The following is a 25,243-nucleotide window of genomic DNA, read 5'->3' on the forward strand; positions in this document are numbered from 1 at the left end:
ACATTCCTTGTCTATATTTCCCTTTCCCTTCCTTTGCTTTGTCCATTTCCTTTTTTCTCATTTCCATTCCCTTCTTATTGCATCCTATTTTTTAATGTCTTCCTACTGTCCTCTTGTTTGATTTACTCTTTATTCTTTTTCTTTCTTTTCCATAATTTCTGTCCCCCTTTCCTTTCCCTTTCTCCTCTCTTTTCCACCTTCCTTTGTTTCGGTCTGTTTCTCTAACTTAATTACCTTTACTGTTTTTTCTTTAATATATTTTTCTTTTCCTTTAATTTCCTTTCTTTTTCTCCCATTCTCTTTCCTTTCATTTAACCTTTCCTTTCCTTCCTCCTCTTTTCCTTTCCTGTTCGTGATCAGCTCTCATTTGCCATTTTAGTGTTTTCTATATAAAAGCATCCAGCAGGTTTTGGCTCTTGCTTTTACAGCTTGTCGTAAAACAAGAAAAAAAAAAAAAAAGGAGGAAGAAGGGCTGGCAATTCAGAGAAAGAAAATCAAATATTTTTGCCTTCTTGGAAAAGAGTGTGAGACAGTAAAAGAATCGCAGCTGCAGGCAGTGTCTGATCTGCTCTTTTGTTAGAAATGTAATATTCAGCTTCCATCACACAAACATTTAAGTGTTATAAAGTTCAGCTCATGTTTTCCTTTTTTCAAACAGTGAGAGGCAGAATTGTGGCACCATTTGTGCTCTCACTATTTCATGAGCAATATGTACCACCAGAGTACCGGATCCACATCTCTCTCTCTAACACACACACACACACACACACACACACACACACACACACACACACACACACACACACACACACACACACACACACACACACACACACACACAAAATCAAGGTTTCGTTTGTTCAGTTGTGGTAATGATTCAGGAAACATTAAAAATCCTTGAGAACAACAGTTGTTTGCGCCAAACATTTTCGGAGGCTCGCTCATGGGCTTTGGTGTCTGGAAAATACAGAATGTCAACAATTATTTAAAGGTGAACATTTATAATCCAATTTTATTGAATAAAGCTTGAAGCGTATCACACTGAAAAGGTTTGTGATTACTGACGACTTCCAAAGAACAGATGCTGGACTTCTTACCAGAAACGTATCCCTTTAGCAGCAGACTCATGGATAGGATGGAAACATGTAAACGTACGATCAAATAAAATTAATTTTGATTTCAATATTTCTGAAACTGTGTGACAACGTGAAACAACTTCTGGACTTTTCAAAGACAAGAAAACAGATGGCTGGTTTTAACAGCCATCTGTGGTAAAATACTGACTTTGTGAAGGCCGTATTTGGAAATATGTTGGTTGCAATACATGTAAAATCATACTAAACTTGCAATTTTAGAGGGAAAGTTATGACTCCAGCCGACTTGGTAACCCCATGTCGTGACCTGAGCTGCGAGCGTTCCCTTCTCCAAACCCTCGTAAAACATTACTGCTGCTGGAAACAACACAACCTGGGTTTACAAGACTGCAGCGGCTGTGTGTGTGTGTGTGTGTGTGTGTGTGTGTGTGTGTGTGTGTGTGTGTGTGTGTGTGTGTGTGTGTGTGAGAGAGAAACCATATGGGGTTGCAGCCAGGCCACAAAGACACAGCAAGAGAAAGAAATTTGATTGACCAACATGTCATGAAGAGCTGGTATCACACACACACACAGACACACACACACCATTCTGTAGTTCTCATTATTTTGAATAATAAAACGAAAACATTTACTTAAAAGTTTGGTTAATTTATTTTTTATTTTTTATTTTTTGTTCAAAAGAATGAACTTTTTGTCAATTACATTTCATACGGTGTATCAAGGAAAACAAATGTAGAGACATGAGTGAATCATTAAACATGGGATGTGAATCAATTAGATGCTGTCAGATATTTCTACTAATATTCAAGCGACCATCTAAAAACATAAATGCGTCACAGTTTACGTTAAACTGTCCACGCTAATCATTACTAGTGGTCCTTCAAATGATGAAGCTCCGAGGCCAACTAGTTGAATATGTTTCTTACCACTTTACATTTTGTATTTCATATCGATTTTTAGTCACATGTAGAGTGATGAATAAAGTGTATGAATTGAACTTTGTTCCACAGGCAAAAAGGGAGGGATTTTCATTATAACTATCTGGCACTGAAATCTCTCTCTCTCTCTCTTTGTGTGTGTGTGTGTGTGTGTGTGTGTGTGTGTGTGTGTGTGTGTGTGTGTGTGTGTGTGTGTGTGTTTGAAGAACATTGAAAACACATGTCTGGAGGTTGATAAAGAATATTTTAGGCACTGGGTAATTTGGCATGATCCACACACACACACACACACACACACACACACACACACACACACACACACACACACACACACACACACACACACACACACACACACACACACACAGGCTGGCTTGGATTTAAATTTGGATTGACCCTTTGAAAAACAACCTATATGTGCAGTAAACAGCCGAAGCAGATGAAAGAATTTCAGCCTAAATCAGTTCACCATCACAAGACTGTCTGAACATGTTCCAAACTTTGTACCTCATCTGTACTAGAAGTGTCTGCGGGATGACACTTCAAATCCATCCTGTTTGACCAACCTATTTTTGTTCAGAGCTGGAATCGTTTCTAGCAATCAGGAAATGATCACGCAACACAGAGAGACATACATTCTCAGCTATGAGCAGTTTGGAGTTACCAATTAACCTGAAAAGCATGTTATTGGACTGTGGAGTGGAAGTCAGAAAACCCAGAAAAAAGAAAAAAAAACCTGTAAGTCTTTAGTCCGACTGGGGATCGTCTCACTGTAAGGCGAGTGTGTCAATCAATACTCCAACATGGATCCTTATAAAGAACTATTTACCAAAATTTGAACTTTATATCAATTTGTTTGTACACTTTTGTTTGAGGATTTAGCTTCCAGAACAACAGCAGCCTTGTATGTTTAGTTCATATAAGATTTAGTTACACATCATTATTTTATATAAAAGTACTCTCAGGGTATGTGGCCACTCGCGTCAGGATTTCACAATAAAATGGAAAGAAACTTGGCATTTCAGCAGTGGGAAAGAGGAAAACATCCCATTCAAGAATTGTAAGAGGAAAACCCGCCCTAACAAGACCAATGTACCTCAAGAAGACCAACTTTCATATGATTCACAGAGAAAACAGGAGCTTTGCTCACTTTAATGAAATGTTATAAGATGGGAGAAAAGAAAATGGCTTGGTTGGTAGAGCGTCGTCTCCCAAGTGGAAGGTTGCAAGTTCCATTCCCATCTCTGCCTGTCTACATGCTGAAGTGTCCTTGGGCAAGCCACTGAACCCCAGACTGCCTGGGTGAATGCAGTGTGAGAGTGAGTGGTTGGTGGTGGTTGGTACCATATTGGCAGCCTCGCTTCTGTTAGTCTACCTCAGGGTAGCCGTGGCTACATACGTACAGGTACATCTCCAAACATTTGAATATCGTGAAAATTTTTAATATTTTTTGTCACTCATTTCAGAAAGTTACACCCATATATAATATAGGCTCATGACACATAGAGTGAAATATTTCAAGCCTTTATTTATTGAAACTTTGAGGATTATGGCTTACAGATAATAAAAACCCAAAATTCAGTGTCTCAGAAAATTAGAATATTACATAAGATCAAGAAAAAAAGGATATTTTAAACAAAAATGTAAGGCTTCTGAAAAGTATGTTCATTTCTATGCACTCAATACTTGGTTGGGCTCCTGTTGCATGAATTACTGCGTCAATGCTGCGTGGCATGGAGGCCATCAACCTGTGGCACTGCTCAGGCATAATGGAAGCCCAGGTTGCTTTGATAGCAGCCCTCAGGTCATCTGCATTGTTGGTCTGGTGTCTCTCACCTTCCTCTTGACAACAGCCCATAGATTCTCTCTGGGGTTCAGGTCAGGCCAGTTTGCTGGTCAATCAAGCACAGTAACACCAAGGTCATTGAACCAGCTTTTGGTACCTTTGGCACTGTGGGCAGGTGCCAAGTCCTGCTGGAAAATGAAATCAGCATCTCCATAAGGCTTGTCAGCAGAAGGAAGCATGAAGTGATCTAAAGTTTCCTGGTCGATGGCTGCGTTGACTGTGGACTTCAGAAGACACAGTGGAGCGATACCAGCAGATGACATGGCAGCCCAAATCATCACAGACTGAGGAAACTTCACACTGGATTTCAAGTAACCTGGATTCTGATCCTCTCCACTCTTCCTCCAGACTCTGGGACCTTGATTTCCAAATAATATGTAAAATTTACTTTCATCTGAAAAAAGGACTTTGGACCACTGAGCAACAGTCCAGTTCTTTTTCTCCACAGCCCAGGTAGGACGCTTCTGAAGTCGTCTCTTGTTCAGGAGTGTCTTGACACCAGGAACGCCACATTAGGATCCCATGTCTAGGATTGGTCTGTGCGTAGTGGCTCTTGATGCTCTGACTCCAGCCTCAGTCCACTCCTTGTGAAGCTCCCCCAAATTCTTGAATGCATTTTGCTTGACAATCCTCCCAAGGCTGCGGTCGTCCCTTTTGCTGGTGCACTTTTTCCTTCCACTCAACTTTCTATGAACATGCTTGGATACAGCACTCCAGGAGGGTGGGTGGAGGGTGTCAATGACTGTCTTCTGGACATCTGTCAAGTCAGCAGTCTTCCCCATGATTGTGAAGCCTACTGACCCAGACTGAGAGACCATTTAAAGGCTCAGGAAACCTTTGCAGGTGTTTTGAGTTCATTGGCTGATTAGGGTGTGACACCATGACTTTCCAAAACTGAACTGTTCCACAATATTCTAATTTTCTGAGACACAGAATATTGGGTTTTCACTCTCTGTAAGCCATAATCATCAACATTTAAAGAAATAAAGGCTTGAAATATTCCACTCTGTGTGTCATGAGCCTAAATCATATATGGATTTGACTTTCTGAAATGAGTGACAAAAAATATTGAACATTTTCTTGATATTCCAATTTTTTGAGATGTACCTGTATTTTACCACCATGAAGTATGGAGTGAATGAATAATGCAATGTCTCCCAGAAAAAAAGCGCTATATAAAACCCATCTATCATTATCATTAAAAATATACTACAATTGTGAACATTCAGTCAGTAGCCTTTAATGGAGTATTCACATTTTTTTTTCATCATCAGAACTTTTGTGGGACTTGTGTTGTATGTATTTGAAGTAAGCAATTTACTTCTTTTAAACTCTGTTTAGGAGGGGGAAAGAAATGTCTGCACATAAACAGCTCGAGCTACAGTTTGAGGGAAGTGGAAGTGGAGCAAGAGGTCAACAATATCGATTGTAGGACAACTCGTCCACAAAACTGCAACCCTATACAACTCGCCCACGGACAGCACCCTCAGTGGACAACTTGTCCATGGATGAGATTTCATAATTCTTGCGAAAATAAATCCTGTACAAATGTACTTTTACATATTTTTATTTCTAATTGATGTTTAATATATTTTTTCATGTATCGAGTATACGTCCGTATATATTTAGTATTGCATCACATGGCTTTGTTTCACTTTGTTTACCATTCTCTTAATCGTAACCAAATTGAACAAGTGCATGTAAATACATTTTTAGGGATTACTTTTCATGAAAAGTTCAGTTGGAAGCCGCATATAAATATCCTGGCGTCAAAATTAGCAAGAAATATTGACATAAGGTCTAAAATCAGATCAGTATTAAATCAAAATTTACTCAACTTGTTCTATAACTCCCTCATTCTTCCATATCTGAGTTTTGAGGAAGAAATATGGGGAAATAATTATAAAATAAACATTGATCCTATTTTTTTAATTCATAAGAAATATAAATCTTATGTTTTTGTGTCAAATACACTTAAGAATCGATCAAAATGCATGAAATATACTTGGAAATCCAATCCTTCAAATCAATAATAGTGAAAAGATTAGCCGTGGACGAGCTGTCCAGAACCACGTGGACGAGTTGTCCAGGGTTGCAGTTTTGTGGACGAGCTGTCTGTGCACCGTATCCAAACACCATGCAGAGCCATGGTTACAGCTCCTCCTCAGAAGACAATGATAAACAACAACTTAACCTTTTAGACCTCTGTTATGATCTGTGGTTTGGGGTAAATGTACTTAGAAGGCCATATATCTTTTACTATCTAGCAGCAATTCAAGAAATCCTGACCATTATCCAGCCGTGTGCTTTAAGTTGTCTTATGGATTGGCTTCATTACTCTTTTTAACGTAGCCCAAAAAAAAAAAAAAAAGCCAATTCTTAATGTGAGTACAAAATTCAGATCATGTTTTGGCTGCGGGACATTACTTTAAATGGCATGTTGCATTTAATTTTGATCATCAGAGACAAGATGTACAAAATAACTATCAGAACAACTACCGTCTTAGGTGAACACTGTGTCGCTTCAATCAAAAGCAAAATGTTCAGAAGTTGGTCATCAAACCACTGCCTAAAGATAGAGTTGGCATTTTGATTTATTTGCTGGCCGTTAAATGAGGGCATTCAGACAGGGTGTGTTATTGATAGATCATTGACTTGGCTTTGTTTCCCCTCGTTCACACTGCGATGCAAGAGTTGTGTTTTGAAATGTATCGACTCTGGAGAGTGTATTAGAAAAGCACAGTCTTTTTTTTGGTGCGAAAAATGCTGGCATGGTGTGGACATGACAGAAAAAGAGAGCCATAAAAAGAGAGAGCGTTGACCATCTGGCTCAGGTCAAACTCCCACAGAGTGATGATCACAGTAGTGCGCGTGTGTGTGTCCCCTGTGGTGCAAGGTGATGAACACAGCTGGGTGTTGGGGGCCTCAAACCCACAGGAGACACTCCCCTTCCACCCCCATCCTTTCTTAATCCCATTCCTTCTCTGAATTCCCTCCCTCCTCTTTCTGCACTTTCCTACTTACTTCTTTCCTTCTGGCTTAGGCTGAATCAAATATTTCTGTATCACTTTATAATCACGAACACGATTCAAAGAGCGCAGAATACATGAACTTTGCTGCTAAATTTCCGACATGCAAGTGAATAAGCTTGTGTAAAGCTTAGCAGGGCAGCCATTGTGAGTGCGGCCCCTCCATTACTTTGCATCAATTAGCACGTCACCCCCAAGACTTGTGTGTGTGTGTGTGTGTGTGTGTGTGTGTGTGTGTGTGTGTGTGTGTGTGTGTGTGTGTGTGTGTGTGTGTGTGTGTGTGTGTGTGTGTGTGTGTGTGTGTGTGATCTGTGGGGGAGGGTAATTCACAGACAAGAGTGCTGCTTAACTTAATCTAAACTCACCCAGTGTAACACAGCTGTCATGTAAAGCATGCAGAGCCGCAATGACACATTAGCAGTATGATCAATTGCATTTTCCACAGCTTAAACTTTATTATATCTATGTTTGAGGAACATTTTCCTTCTTCCTTTGGGAGGAATTAATTTTGCGGCTATGAGTCTGGGTAAAATCAGTCCCCTTCACAAACACTGAATTATCACCAACATTGCTTGTTGTGGGAGTGAGAGGTGAGCTTCAAGAACTTTAAATAAGCTTTCAAATGAGGTCCAAATATCTAAAAATAAAAGGTTTAGCAAAGCAAGATCTTTTGTAAAATTTGGTCCCTGTTTAATCAGTAGTATCATTAACATAACTACATTCACACTCACATTAAATCAGTTAAAACCAATTTTTTTTATTTTTGTTGTTAGCTTTTTAATTTGATTACTTACATTTTCTACCATTCAAAACAAAACAGCATTCATTCTTTCAAGGTTTTCATTCAAGGTACACTTGTGTGCAGTTTTAGAAGGGATTATTACATATTATTTGTTCTCAAATTGTTCTTTCTTTTTAATGTCAGGCATCTCTACAGTCTGTCATGATAGATGATGAAATGCAACATGCGATTCCCATCTTTACTTTATTTTGGCAGCATGATTGTGCAGCGTACAGTAAAAATACATGTTGTAATTTAACTTTGATTTGACCTAAAATTCTATGTCCTGCAAATAGCATAACATATTGAGAAGAAGACAGAACTTGGCACTTGTATACCTTAACTTGATCAGACCTGGCTCTCAGTAATAACAAAAGGTTTTTTGCGATCTTAGACAGAACCGATATCAGAGCCTTGTCCCATTTTTTTTTTTAATGTTTGATGTAAATAACAATATTTCACAGCTTCATATCTTGCATGTAAAAGCAAAAACTATTCAGATATCAGAATACTGACATATTTTCTTTTATGTGTAGAAAGGGGCCGAAGAATAAATCATAAATACATGTAACACATTGTGATACAGTGATGCCTGAAAACTCATTTTAAGCACAGTTGCCTGGTGTTTTATTCCCCTGCCCTGCTTTCAACAGTGTTGTACATTCCTCCACAAGCAGAAAAACTCAGCCGTGTGGGTGGACACTGTCATGGTATCTGTGGTTTTGGAGAACAAATACAGTATGGAGGCAGCTCTCGGTTTCATCTGGGATCATCACTTCATTTGTGGTAAGCATTCAAATGGAGCCACGGCTGTGTATGTTTCTCCCTCCTCTTGCCTTTGGGAAGGCAGATCATATCTGCATTGTGCTATTGAAACTAGATAAACCAGTTCAACATAAACTGTTCATTGGCGCAGTGACCATACGGATACAGTTGCCACTCTCAAGAGACTGAGAGGTTTATGAAGACTTAAATGTTGGAAAATGTAACCGAAACTCGTCAATCTTTTGTTGATAAGACTAATCCTGTTATTCCCCACTTCCCTACGTATTCTTTACATTTAATTAACTAGTCTAATCTTATCTAAGAGTGTCGCCTGTCATCCTGGATTGGCAGACTGGGAACTTAACACCTCCATCTGCACCTGGAGCCAAGACTTCCTGTCAAAAAAGCTCTGGGACTTGAGAACGGGAAACCCCTCCTCTTCATCTCTGCCGGTGAGTGACATAGACCCAGATTGTTGTCAAAGACCCACTGAGTAGGTGTGATGACAAACAAAACCCCCCACCTCAACATCAACAAGACCAAAGAGACAATAGTGGACTACAGGAAGCTGCAGGAGGCACCCACATCCCCGCTGAGAGGGTCAGAAGATTCAAGTTCTTTGGTGTGCACATTACGGATGACCTTCACTAGGCCGTTCACTCGGACATGTGCAGACTGTTCACCGTTTCCCTTTGGAAGACTGGAGAAGTTTGGCATGGGCACAGTTATCCTCTAGAAACGTTTACAGATGCGCCATTTAGAGCAGGGTTGCGTCTCTGGTTTGGCAGTGCTCTGCTCACAGCCGCAGGACTCTCTTGACATCAGTTAGAACAGTGGAGCACACGGTTGGCAGAGAGTCTCCTGTCATGTCAGAGGACACGTACCACACACGTTGTCAGTGTAGAAAGCCCATATGATGATCTATGCCACCCAGTGCACAAACTGTTTACCCCTCTGCCATCTGGCAGACGGTGTCAGTATCAGGGCTCAGACCTGGAAGGGTACTGACAGGTTTCTGCTTTCCCACCTCAAGGCAACATTTTAAACCTGCACTAACTTGAGACCCGGCTCAAATGATCTGCTACTGCTACTTGCCACCAGGTTCATATGTCACCAAAACATACAGTAATGTTAACACCACAAGCTCTGTAGATTATAGTATATTCAGGCAAACATGACATGTATGTTTCATTAATATGATTACTTGTCTGTTATTTATACAACACAGAAGCTCTATTGCTCTAAATAATTCAACAATGTTAACTAATGTCATACAGTTGGTCCATTGTTCCACTAATAAAATCAGGGTGTCTGAATGTGTAGCCCCGCCATGAATCATAAGGTTTGTGCTTCTGAGTGCAACAGCTGAGCTCCTGGTGTGTGGGTTTGTCCAGTAAAAACAAAATGACCTGAGATACCTGCATAGCCAATGGCAGCTCCAGCTCTACTAAGCACGCTGCTATTTAGCATATTAGCATTAATATGGTAATCTTGCATTCTTAAAGGAATTAATGCTAAATCTATTTAGCATCACTATGATGGCATTGTTATTATGATGATATGAAAAAACTAGTTGGGAAAATCTTGACAAATGTTCTTAATTTCACCCTATTTGAGGTTGGCACTTTATCCTTGTTTAGTTTTTTCAAATCTTATTTCTGAGTTTCAGGCTTAAAAGCAATAAGGTTACATAAAAATGTTACACTCATATGTACTGGATTGTATTTGACTTTTTTTTTTTTTTTTTAACCATTTCTATTGCACCCACTACTCTGTGTTTTGTGTGAAGTATGTGAATGCTTCTGGCCTCACTCTGGAGTTTTTGTCCAAGCAGTTGAGATGTCAGCCAGCAAGCTTCCTGCTGCCTGCTACAGGACCGAACACACACTCTGTTGGTCCAAATAGATCGCTCTTTCATCCCTGTGTGTGTGTGTGTGTGTGTGTGTGTGTGTGTGTGTGTGTGTGTGTGTGTGTGTGTGTGTGTGTGTGTGTGTGTGTGTGTGTGTGTGTGTGTGTGTGTGTGTGGTGCAGTACTGTAGGCTCTCTGTGTTGCAGTGACGGACACAAACCAGCTGCCCGCATTCCTCCCTCTCTCTTGGCTTCTTATGGCTGATCTCCCCTTCCCCCACTCAAACCAGTGTCCTACACATACTTCTGTCATGCTATATATATACCGACCCACAACACATACACATACCCACAGCTAAACCAAGCAAGAGAAGGCTCAGACAAGAAGAGTAAAGTGACTGAATTCATATTTTTACATACTGTAAATCCCACGTCTGGCGTTAAAGCTGCATGTGCATCTCTTCCCGATCAGCTGTGAGCAATCACATGCTTGAGGGCTCCCAAACCCAACTTTCTAAATGTTTCTTTCTCCCAACTTTCTTACTCGGATTTCTTTTTCCACAATATTTGATTATTGTACTTTGACTCATATGCTCCATATCTCGCTGCTTGTTGCCATGTGAATACAGTTCACTCGACCATTGCAGATGGAGTTTTTGACTGGGCAGTGTGTTAATGTTCAAGGTTGAACATTAGAAAAAAAAGTTTTTTTTGTCTTCTCGAATGTCACCAAAACAGCAGAAGCTGTTCACACAAGTTGATAAAGTTAACAGTTGTTTTCTCATAGGTAAGCAGCTCCATTTAAACCAAATTAAATAAATGACCTCGTGGATGACAGTAAATCTAATATTCAGTGTTCTTTTTTTTTTTTTTTTTTTTTTTAGCTCTGCTTCGCTCTCTATTACCTCCTGAGGTTGTCATCTGGTTGTTTAGCTGCCAAATGCTCAACCGTGTTACCAGCTAGGTGCTAACAGGAGGTGTCTGTGTGTTTTTCTCTGGTAGAAAACTGCCTACTGCATGAGGAAACTCAAATCTAAAGTTGTGAGCCGTGAGTTTAAGTCTGCAGAGCGAGGCCACGGAGTCAGAGGAAATGGTTCTATTGAGGTAATCATTATGAGTCACACTTTGGACGTGCATGTAGTCATGATCCAACCATCTTCTGTACCGACTCGTCCAATTAGAGGTCAAAGGGGGTTAGAGCCGATCCCACCTGGCTATGGGTGAAGGTAGAAACAGACGATCACGAACACACGCACACACGATCACACCAATTTAGTGAAAACACACACGCAGAGAGAACATGAAATCTTTGCACAGAAAAGCTCTCGAGCTCAGACTCCAACCTGGGACTTTCCTGCTGTGTAGTGAGAATGGTTACCACTATAGGGCCCAGCAGCCACGATGCACAGCTAAAAGTTAAGATAGTTTTCTTTTATATGCTTTTATCTCATGTGCAAATTTTTAAGGCAAACTGTCCTCGTGGAAGCACCGATATGTTGAAAGACGCAGCACTACAATGATTGGAATGTGTGGAGCAGACAGTTGTTTTGTTTAATGTAGTGATGAGCCAAAGAGGAGACTTTCCAGTCAAGTACGAACACCACACCCTCTGACTTGTCACGTAAATCTGCAAGTGTGATGAAAAACATCGCTTGAATTGGAATAGACCAGACATATTCATCAGGATAAACCATCGACCGTACAACAGTAATGAGCGGATGTACTTTTGTTATCTTCCTTACAAACAAGTTTCAATAGATTATAGCTATCCAAATTTAAAAAGAAAAACAATGACTCAGTACAATTGAAAAGGCATGGTAGTTAGTTTATAATGAGTCCGAAAGCTTGCGTAATCCAAATACAGCTATTGAATAAGCTATGAAGCAACACTTAACATGTTCTCTAGGCCAGAATGGTAAACCAACATGTCCTGTAAGCTGTCCTCAAATTTTAAAACCTCCTCAAACACAACTAAGCTGTGTTTTCCCCCCAGCTGAACATCTAAATAGTTGTTCAGTGTTGAGTTTCACATGGCAGCTCAAATACTTTGCATGGTGGTCACAGTCCAGCGAGCACAGTCCAAACCATCCAAATCTACTCCGTTGTGTATATCTCACGCTACTCTACTGTAAATTTGGTTGTTGTTTGTCTAACCTCTTTTTTTTTTTTCCCTCCTCAGCAAATGTCCAGCTGCAGCTGAGTGCAGTCCAAACAGTGGCTGTCTGTCTGGAGACCTGCTGGTCTGCCCACATCTGCTTGACCACTGCAGACACTATCCACAAACATACGCACACACACAAACAAACAGCTCCAGTTAAAGATGATGGAGTGTGTCTGGTTTGACCTGATGCGGCTGCTAACTGCCCTGTTCTACACCACAGACAGCGAGAGGAGGACAGGGGGCTTTTTAAATAGCACATCACCAAAAGTGCTGTTGAATTTGTGCTTAAACTATTTTTTTTCACACAGTAGTACGTGACAACTTGCGGAGGAAGATTTATTGAAAGTACAGCTATGATCAGGCTGATTCAAAAGCTTTGATATCAAATTTAAATATATTGACCGAACTACAGAATCAAGTCATGTTAAAGAATTTTAAACAAACACCTTTTTAAATTGAAATGTTGATTCACTTAGTACATGAACAGTTTTATTGGCTATACAATGGTGTTGTGCTTGGGGCTTGGACTTTTTACGGTTTCAATCATTTTCGTTGTTGCGTATACAAGGGCTTAATGCCCTCTCACGAATGTTTGTAGACTATGAAAGGTAACCAAAGTACTTGGAGGAAACCCATGCACATGGAGAACATACACAGAAAAGCCCTTCCAGTCAAATTAGCCACTCTTTAATGGATCGATGGCTGGAATCTTACTGATCCTGATATATTATATTAAAGTTCTACTTATAATGCTAGATGCATCTATTATATCCCAAAGTAAATATATTTAATGATATGAAATAACTATACATTAGTTTAATATAAAAACTAATATTTTTATAATTTTAGATGGGAACATGCCATTGGTTTACATTTCTAAATACCTCATAGTATCTCCACAATGCCGTGATACAACACATTGAGTAAAAGAAACCACAGTCCTCCTACTTCAACAAAGCCAGTATATCAGTCTTTTTATGTATATGGAAAGAAGAGATGTACTCTCCATTGGACTAATCCTTGAGTGATTTTTCATTGTTTCTTGGAGAGTATTCATCAAAACCATGCTGCTCCAAGGTCACCAAACAAGGTATATCATACTGTATGTATATTCATGTACTCATGCATTGACATATGCTTCCATCCTGTTATTCATTCTTGTGTAAGACTGTGGCCCGATCAGATGGTGTTTGACAAACACTCCCCTGAGAAATGCCAGCCGACTCACAACATCACCGATCAATAAGCTTTGATGGCTGAAGTCTTTAATTATTACACAGCTCCCTAACATCTCTGAGAGGCTCAATCGAAACAAGAAAATAAATCAACCCAGCCAACCTATTCATGTTAAAAATTGAAATGACTTGGATCCTCAGTAACAGTGCTATTTATTTTTGTTTATTACTGATGTTTTATTGTACACCGTGTGGCCCAACCTGTCTCAGATGAGATAGTGTGTCTAAAACCACTTGGAAGTCTGGTTATTTAGGACTGTTGTCACTTTTATTCATTAACAAATGATTTATATTAACCCATCTAGTTTTAATTTGTTTCCACAAAACAATAGGGAAATATGAGAAGAAATAACTCTCAACTCTCAAGACTCTGAACTAAATGGCCTCAGTCATATACAAAAACCAAAATGTGAAGGATGAAGACACCAACCCTGGACTATATTTTCCGATTTTTTTAATTGTATTTTTTCTTTGTATGAAACTAGCAGTCCAGCAATATATAGTTTCAGACACTGTTGTTCAAGTAGCTTGGTGGGTGCACCCTCATGGACCATGATCACCATGATCAGAGGGCGGCTAACATTTGTTCTAAAGACAGAAACCTCTCATACATTACATTGAATAAGCTGGTATGACCTCTCAGTATCCATTTCAGTTTTGAGAGTACATTACATTTTTGACCTGGTTTTGAATGTGGAGCAAGGCTTAAATCTCCTGGAGGTTTGTTGAAACTATGCAGAATCCGGTAACTGAATATTGCTTCTTCATGTGTAGTCTGGACCAAAGAAACTCCAACAAAATTGCCAGAGACGTAGTTAATTCCAGAGAAAACTGTCCCAGGAGAACAAATGTAAGCAGTGATTTTAAACTCTGGAACACATATAGTTTGTTGTGATAGCGGGCCCCCAGTTTTGAGAATACTATAGCAGCAATCATACAAGTTAAAGTTTTAATTATTGTGGGGAGATCATAATTGTCTACAGCGCTTTAAGAATAGAGCCAATGGGAAAACGAGATGATATACTACATTGTTGAGACAAAGTAGTCCCTGTCTTGGGAAACTATTTTGACCCACTTTTTCAGGTCTTTTAGTAGTCCTTCAGTCAACCATTTCAGAAGCAGCACAAAGATCTTTAACAATGGGGAATGGTACTTTACAGCATTTCATGCATGCATATCTTTGTGTGGTCTCTCAGAAATCTGTACAGACCAAGTTTGGGTGTTTTCCAGCAAAGAACTCCCTTGGCTTTTCGTCTAGGTTCAATTTCTCCCCCTGCTCTGTCTCCTTTTCCTTCTCCCCGTGCCCTCTTTGACCTTCTCTCTTCTTCCTGTCCCTTCCCCCACTGCAGCCTACCCCCACCCCTTTTATCCCACTCAGGGTAGAAACCCACCAAATGCAGCGAGGCCCACTAGGAACCGCCTACACCTCCCACACTTGGTCCTTTTCTGAGTAGATCGATCACCCTGCCAATCCAAATTACTGCTGCCTTGGCTAGCACTGCCTTTTATCCCTGAGATCGTTGGTGAGGAAGCTGCATCTGATTGTTTGCAATGAAACATTCACGCAGCCAGCAGCAACAGGTACTTACTGTGGTCGAGTGGTTAAAATGCTGGAATCCATTTAGGTTTCACTGAAGTGCTTTTCATGGTTTACTCACTGTGCTGCAGAGTGTTTACAGGTTCTACACATAGTAATGGCGATGTGTAGAGACTGAATGAAAAGAATTTCAAAGCGGCACACTCACATAGGTGAGGATAAAGTTGTATTACATAAATACAGAAGGTTGTATATAGAGTACAGTTGCTGGTGATGAAGATAGATCACTTAAGAAAATAAACAAGTTAAATCGCTTGCATTAAATATGCGATTTTACCGTATTCAGTAAGCTTTGTCTAGTGGTTTATTTCTTTTCACCTGTGGCATGATCACTGCTTCAGCTGCTAAAACAACTTCATGTTTTAAGCAAGTGCTCACAAGTCATCCGGTAATACGATAGGTGAAACTAAGAACAAATGCTACCCGACAAGTCTGAAGTGTTTCTTGCATTGTACAGCTCACAGACAAGAAAACTCACAAATATCTGCACGTACACTTGATCGTGGTTTAGATATCAAATTTAACTTCAGGAGATTTACTGCTGAACATAAGGATGCTTCAATCCAACCTTATTAAATTATAAAACCTTGTATCACAAGTCAGATGGCAACAATTTGTAATGGCTGTTCAAAACTTGGTAACTTGTCTTTGATACATTGGTATTTACTGGCCTGCCTTAAGATTTTGCTATAGTAGGTTAGAATGATTTCTCAAGAGGATCTCAATATAATTTTACTGTTTTTGACAAATGTGTGTGTGCGTGAGGTATTTACTGTATTCCTTCAGTTAACTGTCGAAGCTCTGAAATAACTGGTTAAGCTATCTCTATGATAGGCTGCTTCTTTCAGTGAGCAGTGGAGTCAGATACTGACTTTTCTATTATTTTCCGTGTGTGTCAATCTACATATAAAGCTAATCAGTTCAGTTAGTCATGTTGGGCACAAATCATGGTCACATCAGTGGCTTTACCGTAATTATTTTCTACAAAATAACCCTAACTCTTTATAATCCATTGATTTAATGTACGACAGTAGTTGTCAGGACATGGATTGAATCCAGCATTAGGAGTCATCGCAGGAGGTTTAATTTACAGTTACAGTATGAATGTGCAAGAACTGGACCAGTACAATGTATGTATCCAACCAATTTAAATGTACAATAAAACCGCAACTACAGGCAAAATGTTTTGAACAAAAAAAAAAAAAGCCTCCCTGCAAAAAGCTTATTATTTTGTTAAAATCTCCGGTGTAATGTAATTACTGTAACATATTTTCCGGCGGTGGGGGAGCAGAAGCCAATCAAGAACGAGTCCTGTAGGAAAACAAAGGCTGGGATTGGCTGAGACGCAGCGCCGGTTTCAAGGCGCCCTGCAGCCTGTCGGTGGGGGTCTTGTGAATGGAACGGGCGCCTGGAAACCGGTGGAATCCGCACGGAGTGAGGAGAGAGAGCGAGCCTCTGGACTTCCAACCGCCCAGCATGTGAACCGACGCTGCGCGTGAAGCGAAGGCGAAAAAAAAAACAAAAAACCATGGAAATCCAACTCTTTGTCGCTTTTTAGTTCCCGTCGATTCGTGCCACAATAACTGCGTCCCAGTGTGCGAGACGCGGGCGTAATTCCGATTTGCAATAAGCGAAGAAAACCCGGACTATTCGGTGGATTTTTCAGCGGACTGGGAGTGAGAGTGGACTGCTTGGAGTCACTTACAAAGACCATTAAGAAGTCATGACACGACGAACATTTCACTTGGATTTATCTTCATGAAATACGAGCGAAAAGTCGCCCGCGGTTACTCCAACTCGTCGTGCTTGCGCCGCAAGTGAAGTATCGGGACATTTTTGGTAGTTTTGTGGTGTTTTTCGCCGTTTTTAAGTCGCCCTACTTGGATCAAAGTTTTTCTTCCCTCCCCCTCCTCCTCAACTATGGCGGCGGCCAGGTTTACCACTGGCTCCGTGCTGCTGCGGATCATGTGGCTGCTGTGCGGACTCGGGCTTTCTCTCTCGCCCGCTTCTGCTCAGCATTACAACAGCGAGAGTGGAATATCCATCCCGGAACACGGTTTTTGTCAGCCCATCTCCATACCGCTGTGCACCGACATCGCCTACAACCAGACCATCATGCCGAACCTCCTGGGCCACACGAACCAGGAGGACGCCGGGCTGGAGGTGCACCAGTTCTACCCGCTGGTGAAGGTCCAGTGTTCCGCCGACCTCAAGTTCTTCCTCTGCTCGATGTACGCGCCGGTGTGCACGGTGCTGGAGCAGGCCATCCCCCCGTGTCGGTCGCTGTGTGAGCGGGCACGGCAGGGATGTGAAGCCTTGATGAATAAATTTGGCTTCCAATGGCCGGAGCGCCTCCGCTGCGAGGCTTTCCCTGTTCACGGGGCCGGGGAGATCTGCGTGGGCCAGAACACATCCGAACCGGGCAGCCCGTCCTCTTCGTCGTCCCCCTATGCGCCCGACCCCGTGACCCTTCCTCCGAACATGGGCCGGCCGAACCAACGCCCGCCCCAGCACAACACGTACCACCAGTTCTCGTGCCCTCTGCAGCTGGAAGTGCCTTCCTACCTGGGCTACAAATTTATGGGGGTCAAAGACTGCGGGGCCCCCTGTGAGCCCACCAGACCGACTGGGATCATGTACTTTCGGGATGATGAGGTGAAATTCGGCCGGCTGTGGGTTGGCATCTGGTCCATCCTGTGCTGTGTGAGCACCCTGTTCACGGTTCTCACCTACCTGGTGGACATGAGGCGGTTCAGATACCCTGAGCGACCCATCATCTTCTTATCAGGGTGTTACTTTATGGTGGCGGTGGCCTACGCTGCTGGTTTTTTCCTGGAGGACAAAGTGGTTTGTGTGGATAGATTCACCCCAGAAGGCTACAGAACTGTGGCTCAGGGGACGAAGAAGGAGGGCTGCACCATCCTCTTCATGGTCTTGTACTTTTTTGGAATGGCCAGCTCCATCTGGTGGGTGATTCTGTCCCTGACTTGGTTCCTCTCTGCTGGTATGAAATGGGGTCACGAAGCAATCGAAGCCAACTCTCAGTACTTCCACCTGGCTGCATGGGCTGTGCCCGCCATCAAAACCATCACCATCCTTGCCATGGGCCAAGTGGACGGCGACGTGCTCACCGGCGTGTGTTTCGTCGGGATCTTCAACGTGGACGCCCTCCGGGGCTTCGTCCTCGCGCCGCTGTTTGTTTACCTCTTCATCGGCACATCCTTCCTACTGGCCGGCTTCGTGTCCCTCTTCCGGATCCGCACCATCATGAAGCACGACGGTACCAAGACGGAGAAGCTGGAGAAGCTGATGGTGCGGATCGGCGTGTTCAGTGTGCTCTACACGGTTCCGGCCACCATCGTGATCGCCTGTTACTTCTACGAGCAAGCCTTCCGGGAGCACTGGGAGCGCACCTGGCACATGCAGACCTGCAAGCGTTTTGCCGTCCCCTGTCCGGTCCACAACTTCGCCCCCATGACCCCGGACTTCACCGTGTTCATGATCAAGTACCTGATGACCATGATTGTCGGGATCACCTCGGGTTTCTGGGTCTGGTCTGGGAAAACCCTTCAATCATGGCGGAGGTTCTACAAGCGTCTCAGCAATGGTACCCATGGAGAGACGACGGTGTAGAAAAGCTTTGAGGATTAAACAAAATCAACCACACAGCCACGTTTTGGATACATCAATCTGAAAAATTTGGTCTAATGGCTTTTAAAAAAAAACTAAACAAAAAAAAAAAAATACTTTGGATGTCTTGTAATTGGATTTGTATGTCACCAGGTTGTGAAATGCATTTGGACACAACCGAACTTTTCTCTATATTCCATCGAAGTTGGATGAGTTGCGTTTTGAGTATATTTCAGTTTGTTTTTTTTTTCTTGTCATCTTCAGAAGGCACACAATTCTGGATGTTCAATCTCTGGATTATAAACTGGTTTAAATGGCCATGCTGGTACCTGAACTGTATCACCAGACTGCTGAACTGGCTTTTAATACCACACTACAAGCATATTATCAATTATACCTTTTATATTACAATCTGAATGTACTTCTCTTTGCTCTTTTGAGAGCTTGTCAGTGGAAACGGAAAAGACTGACGTGCCACAAAAGACTTGTCAACGCATTGTGGCCCAGCGTGTTCAATGTCAGCTCAAGGGTCGACCAGCCAGACCCCCTGACTGTGAATTCATCCATCGGAGATGCATGGATCACACATGGACGTTTTATGTTACTCTGCCTTTTAGCAAAAGTCCGAAAAGCTTTAATACACGTTAGGTTTTGCAGAGTACAATCTCATTTGTTAGAATAAGAGGAATAACTCTTGGAGTCCGACAATATGTGCCAAGTGGCTGCCCAGACATCAAAACCTTTATTGCATTTAAACAAATGTTTTGCTTGAAATATTTCAGACCGATGCATATTTGCGCCTGTATTGAATGTTCACTCCGAAGGTGAATGAAGTTACTTATTGGTTTGCACAGCTATTCTAAGTGTTAAAAATGACTGATCCACACACTCAGATTGACCTGGATCTAACATTTAAAGGGACCACACACAAACTCCACTCTGTAATTGAGACACTGCAGCTCATTGTTTGTCTCTGTGTGTGGTCTCTCCAACTGTTGGATTCCCCTTCAAAAAGACTTTTTAAGCTTTTAAGACAGCCAACACACCGTTTCCACGATCCTGATTTAATCCGTGGGAGTGCGAAAGGTTGCTCTACATTTTATTGTTTCTCTAGTGATTTTGCCCTGGTTAAAGATGACCATACACTTTTCACGCCAGTTTTCTGTTCCATGTAACCCGACATGCCTCACTCACCTTGTAGTTTCACTTGAAGTGTTGAAATGGTTTCCACATGCAGACCGAACTTTTTTTAAGAGTTTACGATTTTAGTTTTATTTCTTACTGTCCATACTGCCTTACCCACACTTTTTAGAAGCACAGCGAAACGCTACGTCTCCTCTCTGCATGTGGAAGCAGGACGTATGCTTCATGCTCTCTGTGTGTTGGGAACGTCCCCGGGAGGAGGTCAGAGGTCACTGCCATGTGGGGGTGTGTGTGTGTGCGTGTGGAGTTCAGTGCGTACAGACCGCAGTATTCAGAGGAGATGGGAGTATTGTACGTGGGACAAAATCGCCTCCGTTTAACAGGTTAGAGAAACAAAATGTACATAGATGGAGTCTTAACATCGATATCGACCCCCAGCGAGTTCACGCATTTACACAAAGGCAATAATTGAACACGTTATAGCTCTTCTTTGTAAACTGAGTCAGTTTCCAGTTCGAGACCATTTATCTGCCGCGGTGACTTTGCAGTTCTTGTGAAAGTGGTGCTTTAACTTTAAACGATCAAACACTAAAAGGCAACGCCTGAAATGTGAAGGCGAAGAGCGTCGGCGCCAACACTGATAGTGGATAAAATAAACAAGTGATTGTGGTAAAGCCGCTGCTGCCTGGTGTACTGCAGCCACTGAAACAGTAGTCGCCTCTCAGACTAAATAATGAGATCAGCCGGGGAGACCTTGTCGACCAGCAGGAAAACATGTTTGTATCCAGACCCAGTCAGCTGCAAGGCAGCATGTGTTTGTCACAGCCTTGTTTTTTTTTTTTTTTTTTTTGTGTTGGTTTTTGCCGTCTCGCACATTTTCTCTGCATACATCACACATGAATACTGAATGGAAACATTCTGCAGCAACTATAGTCAACTCACACCATTGTGACTTCACAGACTTGGCATTCATGTTATTTTAATTTTTAAAGCTGTGTCCCGAGTCTAGATATATTAACACTAAAAGAAATTGCATATTTTGTACCAATTTTTATAGTATACTTTAAACCAGATTGTATATAATGCCAATTTTTTCTGATGTGAATGTACCACATACCTCAAACTCTGGTTCCAATTTGTTCTGTGGGGTTGAGTTCGGAACAGTTCAGCGTTTCACGATGCTCTCCTCCATGGGTTTTTTTTTCTTTACACCGAACAATGAAAAAAGAAATTGTGTTAAGTGTTTGAGACAGCTGAGATGCGCCAGTTTATATGAAACCAGACTGACTTGTTTGTGTTGTACTGTTTTTCAGAAGGACTACGTGTGTTTGTGTATTTTCTTTTCTTCATCAAATCATATGCAAAACTTACCAAGTAGACACAGAATCTGATTTTTAAAGGCATGTTGTATTTATGGGGGTACTTGTCCTTTTTTTTTTTTTTTTTTTACATTTTTTTTTAAAAATGAGATAAACCAGTCATGTGTACAGTTTGAATAAAAACGATACAGTTTGTAACGTGTGGAGCCCTGTGATTTGTGGTCAGATGTGAGCATAACAGTGGGTGTGTGACCGTCCAGTGACGCATTGTTGATAAAACAATTTGAATCTCGGTGGACGGAGATCTGAAATTGAGCTTGTTCTATCCGTGTGTGTGTGTGTGTGTGTGTGTGTGTGTGTGTGTGTGTGTGTGTGTGTGTTATTTATGGTTAAATAAAAACCAGTAGAGGATTGCCCACACAGAAACACCCTAGATGTTTGATTTTAGAGAGCCTCTGGTGGGGCACACCTGCAACAAGAATCTGGGAGTCAGGAAATGCCTAATCTCAGACCCCCCCCCCCTCCAATATCTGTAACATCCCCTTAAAAAAAAAAAAAAGAAGTCTCATCCGATTCAGTCTTAGTAACTTTGCTGAGGCTGGGGATTAAAAGTGTTGAGGATCACCAGCACATATTCTAATGGGGTCACATCACATCATTAAAATTCTCAAGTCATGGGAACATTGCTGATAATATTTGCTTTCATGATAATTGAAAATGCTAATGTGGTACAGAGTGTACAGTATATGTGTACTTTGATCTTCTTTAATGAGCCTGTCTTGTATCTTGGAACTGCCACAGCAGCGCAGGCAAGCCTGATTACTCACTGCAGTGTTTCACCTCCTGCATCAGCTGTTTCACAGGGGGAACATTTTTGTATATACGTAAATAAATCATTCAACAGGCAGCTCAGTTAAATTCCCTTTTAAGGACGAGCGGGACTTACAAAGATCGAGTTGGCGATGCACTGCCACCATCTAGTGGCCACAGCTAGTAACTACGTTAAATCGGTTGTTACATCTTTTTTTTTTTTCTTTTTTTACTCTTCTGTATCATTAAAAAAAGCACATTTCTTAAAGAGTTGCACAACAGAGGTTTTTTTTTTTTTTTTTTTTTTTTTTTTAACAACCTCCAAACAGTGATTCTGAACTGGGCTATGTACAATCAAAATCACAGTTTATGTAAAAGGTGCAAAATAAGCCTGCAAATGTTTATCCTGTGTATGACAGCCAACGATGTTCCACTTTAAGCATTTTAGCCCCCTAAAATCTTTAGATTCATCACATTTGATACGTTTGTTGTAGTTTTGGGAAGGATGCTGTATGTGCAGAGCGACCAAACTGGGTCTCTAACTGAGATGAGCCTGTTGCCAGCTTTAGACTGTCTGCAGGCTCATCTCAGTTAGAGACTTTTAGGATAGAAAATCACTGCTTTTTTTTTTTTTTCTTTTTTTTTTACAGTTTTCATTTGTTCGGTTTTGACCTCGAGTGAGGGGGGACCACTTGACATTGCCACCACTTCAAAACAGCATATTCAAATAGAATTTATTAAAATGATCTGAAATGAGATGCTTGCTGCAGAAATAGCATATTTATTTCTTATGAAAAACAAATCGTTGAAATGACGTCTTTACCTTTGGTAGATTGAACCCATACATGAAGGGAGTGATCATCGGTTGACAGACAATTAGATACACAGATAAAAGGACACGTACTTTATCTGGCACCTGAGCTGCTTCAATCCTGGAGTCAACAAAGTGAAAAATGCAGCCAACAAACAAGTTGGACACGGAGACAATCTGAGGGAGGCATGTGGTGATGGCCTTCTGCTTGTTTTCTTTAGAGGTGTTAAAACAAACAACTAATATCTTCAGGTATGAGGCCAAAATGAAAGCGAATGGGATCCAAAGAGTCAAAAGGATGAAAAGGATGTCAGATACGTGGTTGATCACCGAGACCGAACAGGCAAGTTGAATCATCAACTGATGGTCACAAAACACCTTGTCAATGATATTCCCACAGAATTTCAAACCGAGTATGAAGGAAAACAAGAGAACGAAGTTAAGAACCGAGTACACCCACACAAACAGGATGATCATGAACACCCTCCCTGTGCTCATGACGGTGTGATAGTGCAGAGGATAACAAATAGACATATATCTGTCGTACGCCATGGCTGCTAAACTGCAAAACTCTATCGAGACGCTCGTGTAGAGGCAAAACATCTGCACAAAGCACCACGGCAGGCTCACCTCATGGCTCTCTGAAAGCATTTGTGAGAGTAGGAGAGGATACAGTGTCGTGCTGGCACCTATCTCATTCACGCACAGATTACAAAGCAGTATATACATGGGCTCGTGCAGCCCCTTGTCAACATATATGATAGCAATTACAAGTGTATTGGCCACGCAGATGGAGAGATACCAGGGCAGGATCATGCTGAAATATAAATATTTCAACTCTCCAACGTTGCCGTAAGCAGCCAGCACGAAAGATGGGATTTCACTGGAGTTTGACATTTTATTGGTGGTAATACAAGTTACAGCGCAACGGAAGCTTTAAGGAATAAGATTGCCTGAGTCATGTGATTGTTTAAGAGTGGTTAGAGTTTCACAAACAAAATCTATACTGCCTAAATAAATAAATAAATACCTTTGTACAGTTTTGTTTTTACCTCATTTTAAATTTCATTCAGCAAAAAGTTTGACTCGTCCGTCTGCATATGCTCACATGAAAGCATTCAAAGAACATGGAGCATACCGTGTATGGAAACCACTGAATTGTTTCAAGCGTAGAGAGATTTCAGCTGTATCCAAAATGTTAAATCATAGAAGAGACGACCCTCCCTACAGAGTCCGACAAAACACTTCAGTGACTTTTATACAGATGTAGAGGTGAGGAGATCGTAAGAGATGGGTGGGACGTGATTTAATGATTGCTTACCTTTTCTAATGTATGCAAAGGCAACAGGGAGGAAAACGTTAGGATAGCCAACACGTCCCAGGTTTCATCAATGGCATTGCTTTTCGGAGCTGGAGAGAAAAAAAACAACAACTCTCAGGGGTCCTTGTCGGTTTGTTCAATTCAGTCATCGTACATCCAACAACATATACAAAGCAATATAGTGTAAATAAAATCATTAGTTTGTGTACTGCAAAGTGACTGAACAGGTTTCAGCAGAAGCATTAAATCTGTTCCTAACCAATCTTAAATACCGAAAGAATAATATCAATAAACAAAAAACATACTACTATGACTACCAATAATAATAATAATAATAATAATAATCTCTTGATATTTTCCATTGGACTTAGTCAAGATGACGTTTCCATTATGATTTAGGATTATTCACAACCCCAAGAAATCTTGTCTTGAAATCTCAATCATCACATTTACCATCACGATCTTTTTATTCTGGATCACCAGTAGTTTGTTGTTGTTTTTCAAAAATCTCTTATTCTTATTATGTATTTGTGTCTTTTAACAGCCAAGGGTTCGATTCACATTGGAAAAATACTGATACCCAGTTGAATTTGGGACTTGGGGAGCTTTCGTAGTGGCGTTTGCATGTTCTCTTTGAGGATGAGGATGTGGTGGGTTTTTTCTCTTTCTTAGCCTGCCCTGTGTTGCTGTTCCCTTCCTTTTGCCCAGTGTCAGCTGGGATGAAGTGATTTAGAAGGTGGATCCTTTTGGACTCATGTCCTATGAAACCATAAAACGTGATGGTCAGGGCCATACAGAATCTATTCACAGACCCCAAAAGACTTGCAGGTATGATTGCAGGTATAGGTGGCTCTACAAAGTATTCTCAGGTGGGATAAATACTTTTGTCTGCTACATGTTTGTTTGTTTTTTTAT

At 41.3% G+C, this 25,243-nt stretch overlaps 2 protein-coding genes across 2 annotated transcripts; one reads left to right on the forward strand and one right to left on the reverse strand.

Moving 5' to 3' along the window:
- The first annotated feature begins 16,434 nt into the window (after positions 1-16,434).
- Positions 16,435-21,576, forward strand: LOC308118966 (frizzled-7-A-like). The gene has a single exon (XM_080478703.1). It carries the CDS (start codon positions 17,215-17,217, stop codon positions 18,925-18,927), a length of 1,713 nt encoding a protein of 570 aa, XP_080334829.1. The 5' UTR covers positions 16,435-17,214; the 3' UTR covers positions 18,928-21,576.
- Positions 21,577-22,977: 1,401 nt separating this feature from the next.
- On the reverse strand, positions 22,978-23,904 carry LOC308118683 (olfactory receptor 10C1-like; the record flags this gene model as incomplete). Its single annotated transcript, XM_080478193.1, has 1 exon — positions 22,978-23,904. One exon carries the CDS (start codon positions 23,902-23,904, stop codon positions 22,978-22,980), a length of 927 nt encoding a protein of 308 aa, XP_080334319.1.
- Positions 23,905-25,243: the final 1,339 nt, after the last annotated feature.

This window comes from Lipophrys pholis, assembly GCF_963383615.2.
Source record: "Lipophrys pholis genome assembly, chromosome: 13".
Taxonomy (NCBI): Eukaryota; Metazoa; Chordata; class Actinopteri; order Blenniiformes; family Blenniidae; genus Lipophrys; species Lipophrys pholis.

Bases quoted from the DNA above. Each gene is read 5' to 3' on its own strand.
- LOC308118966 (XM_080478703.1), top strand. From the start codon at position 17,215: ATGGCGGCGGCCAGGTTTACCACTGGCTCCGTGCTGCTGCGGATCATG.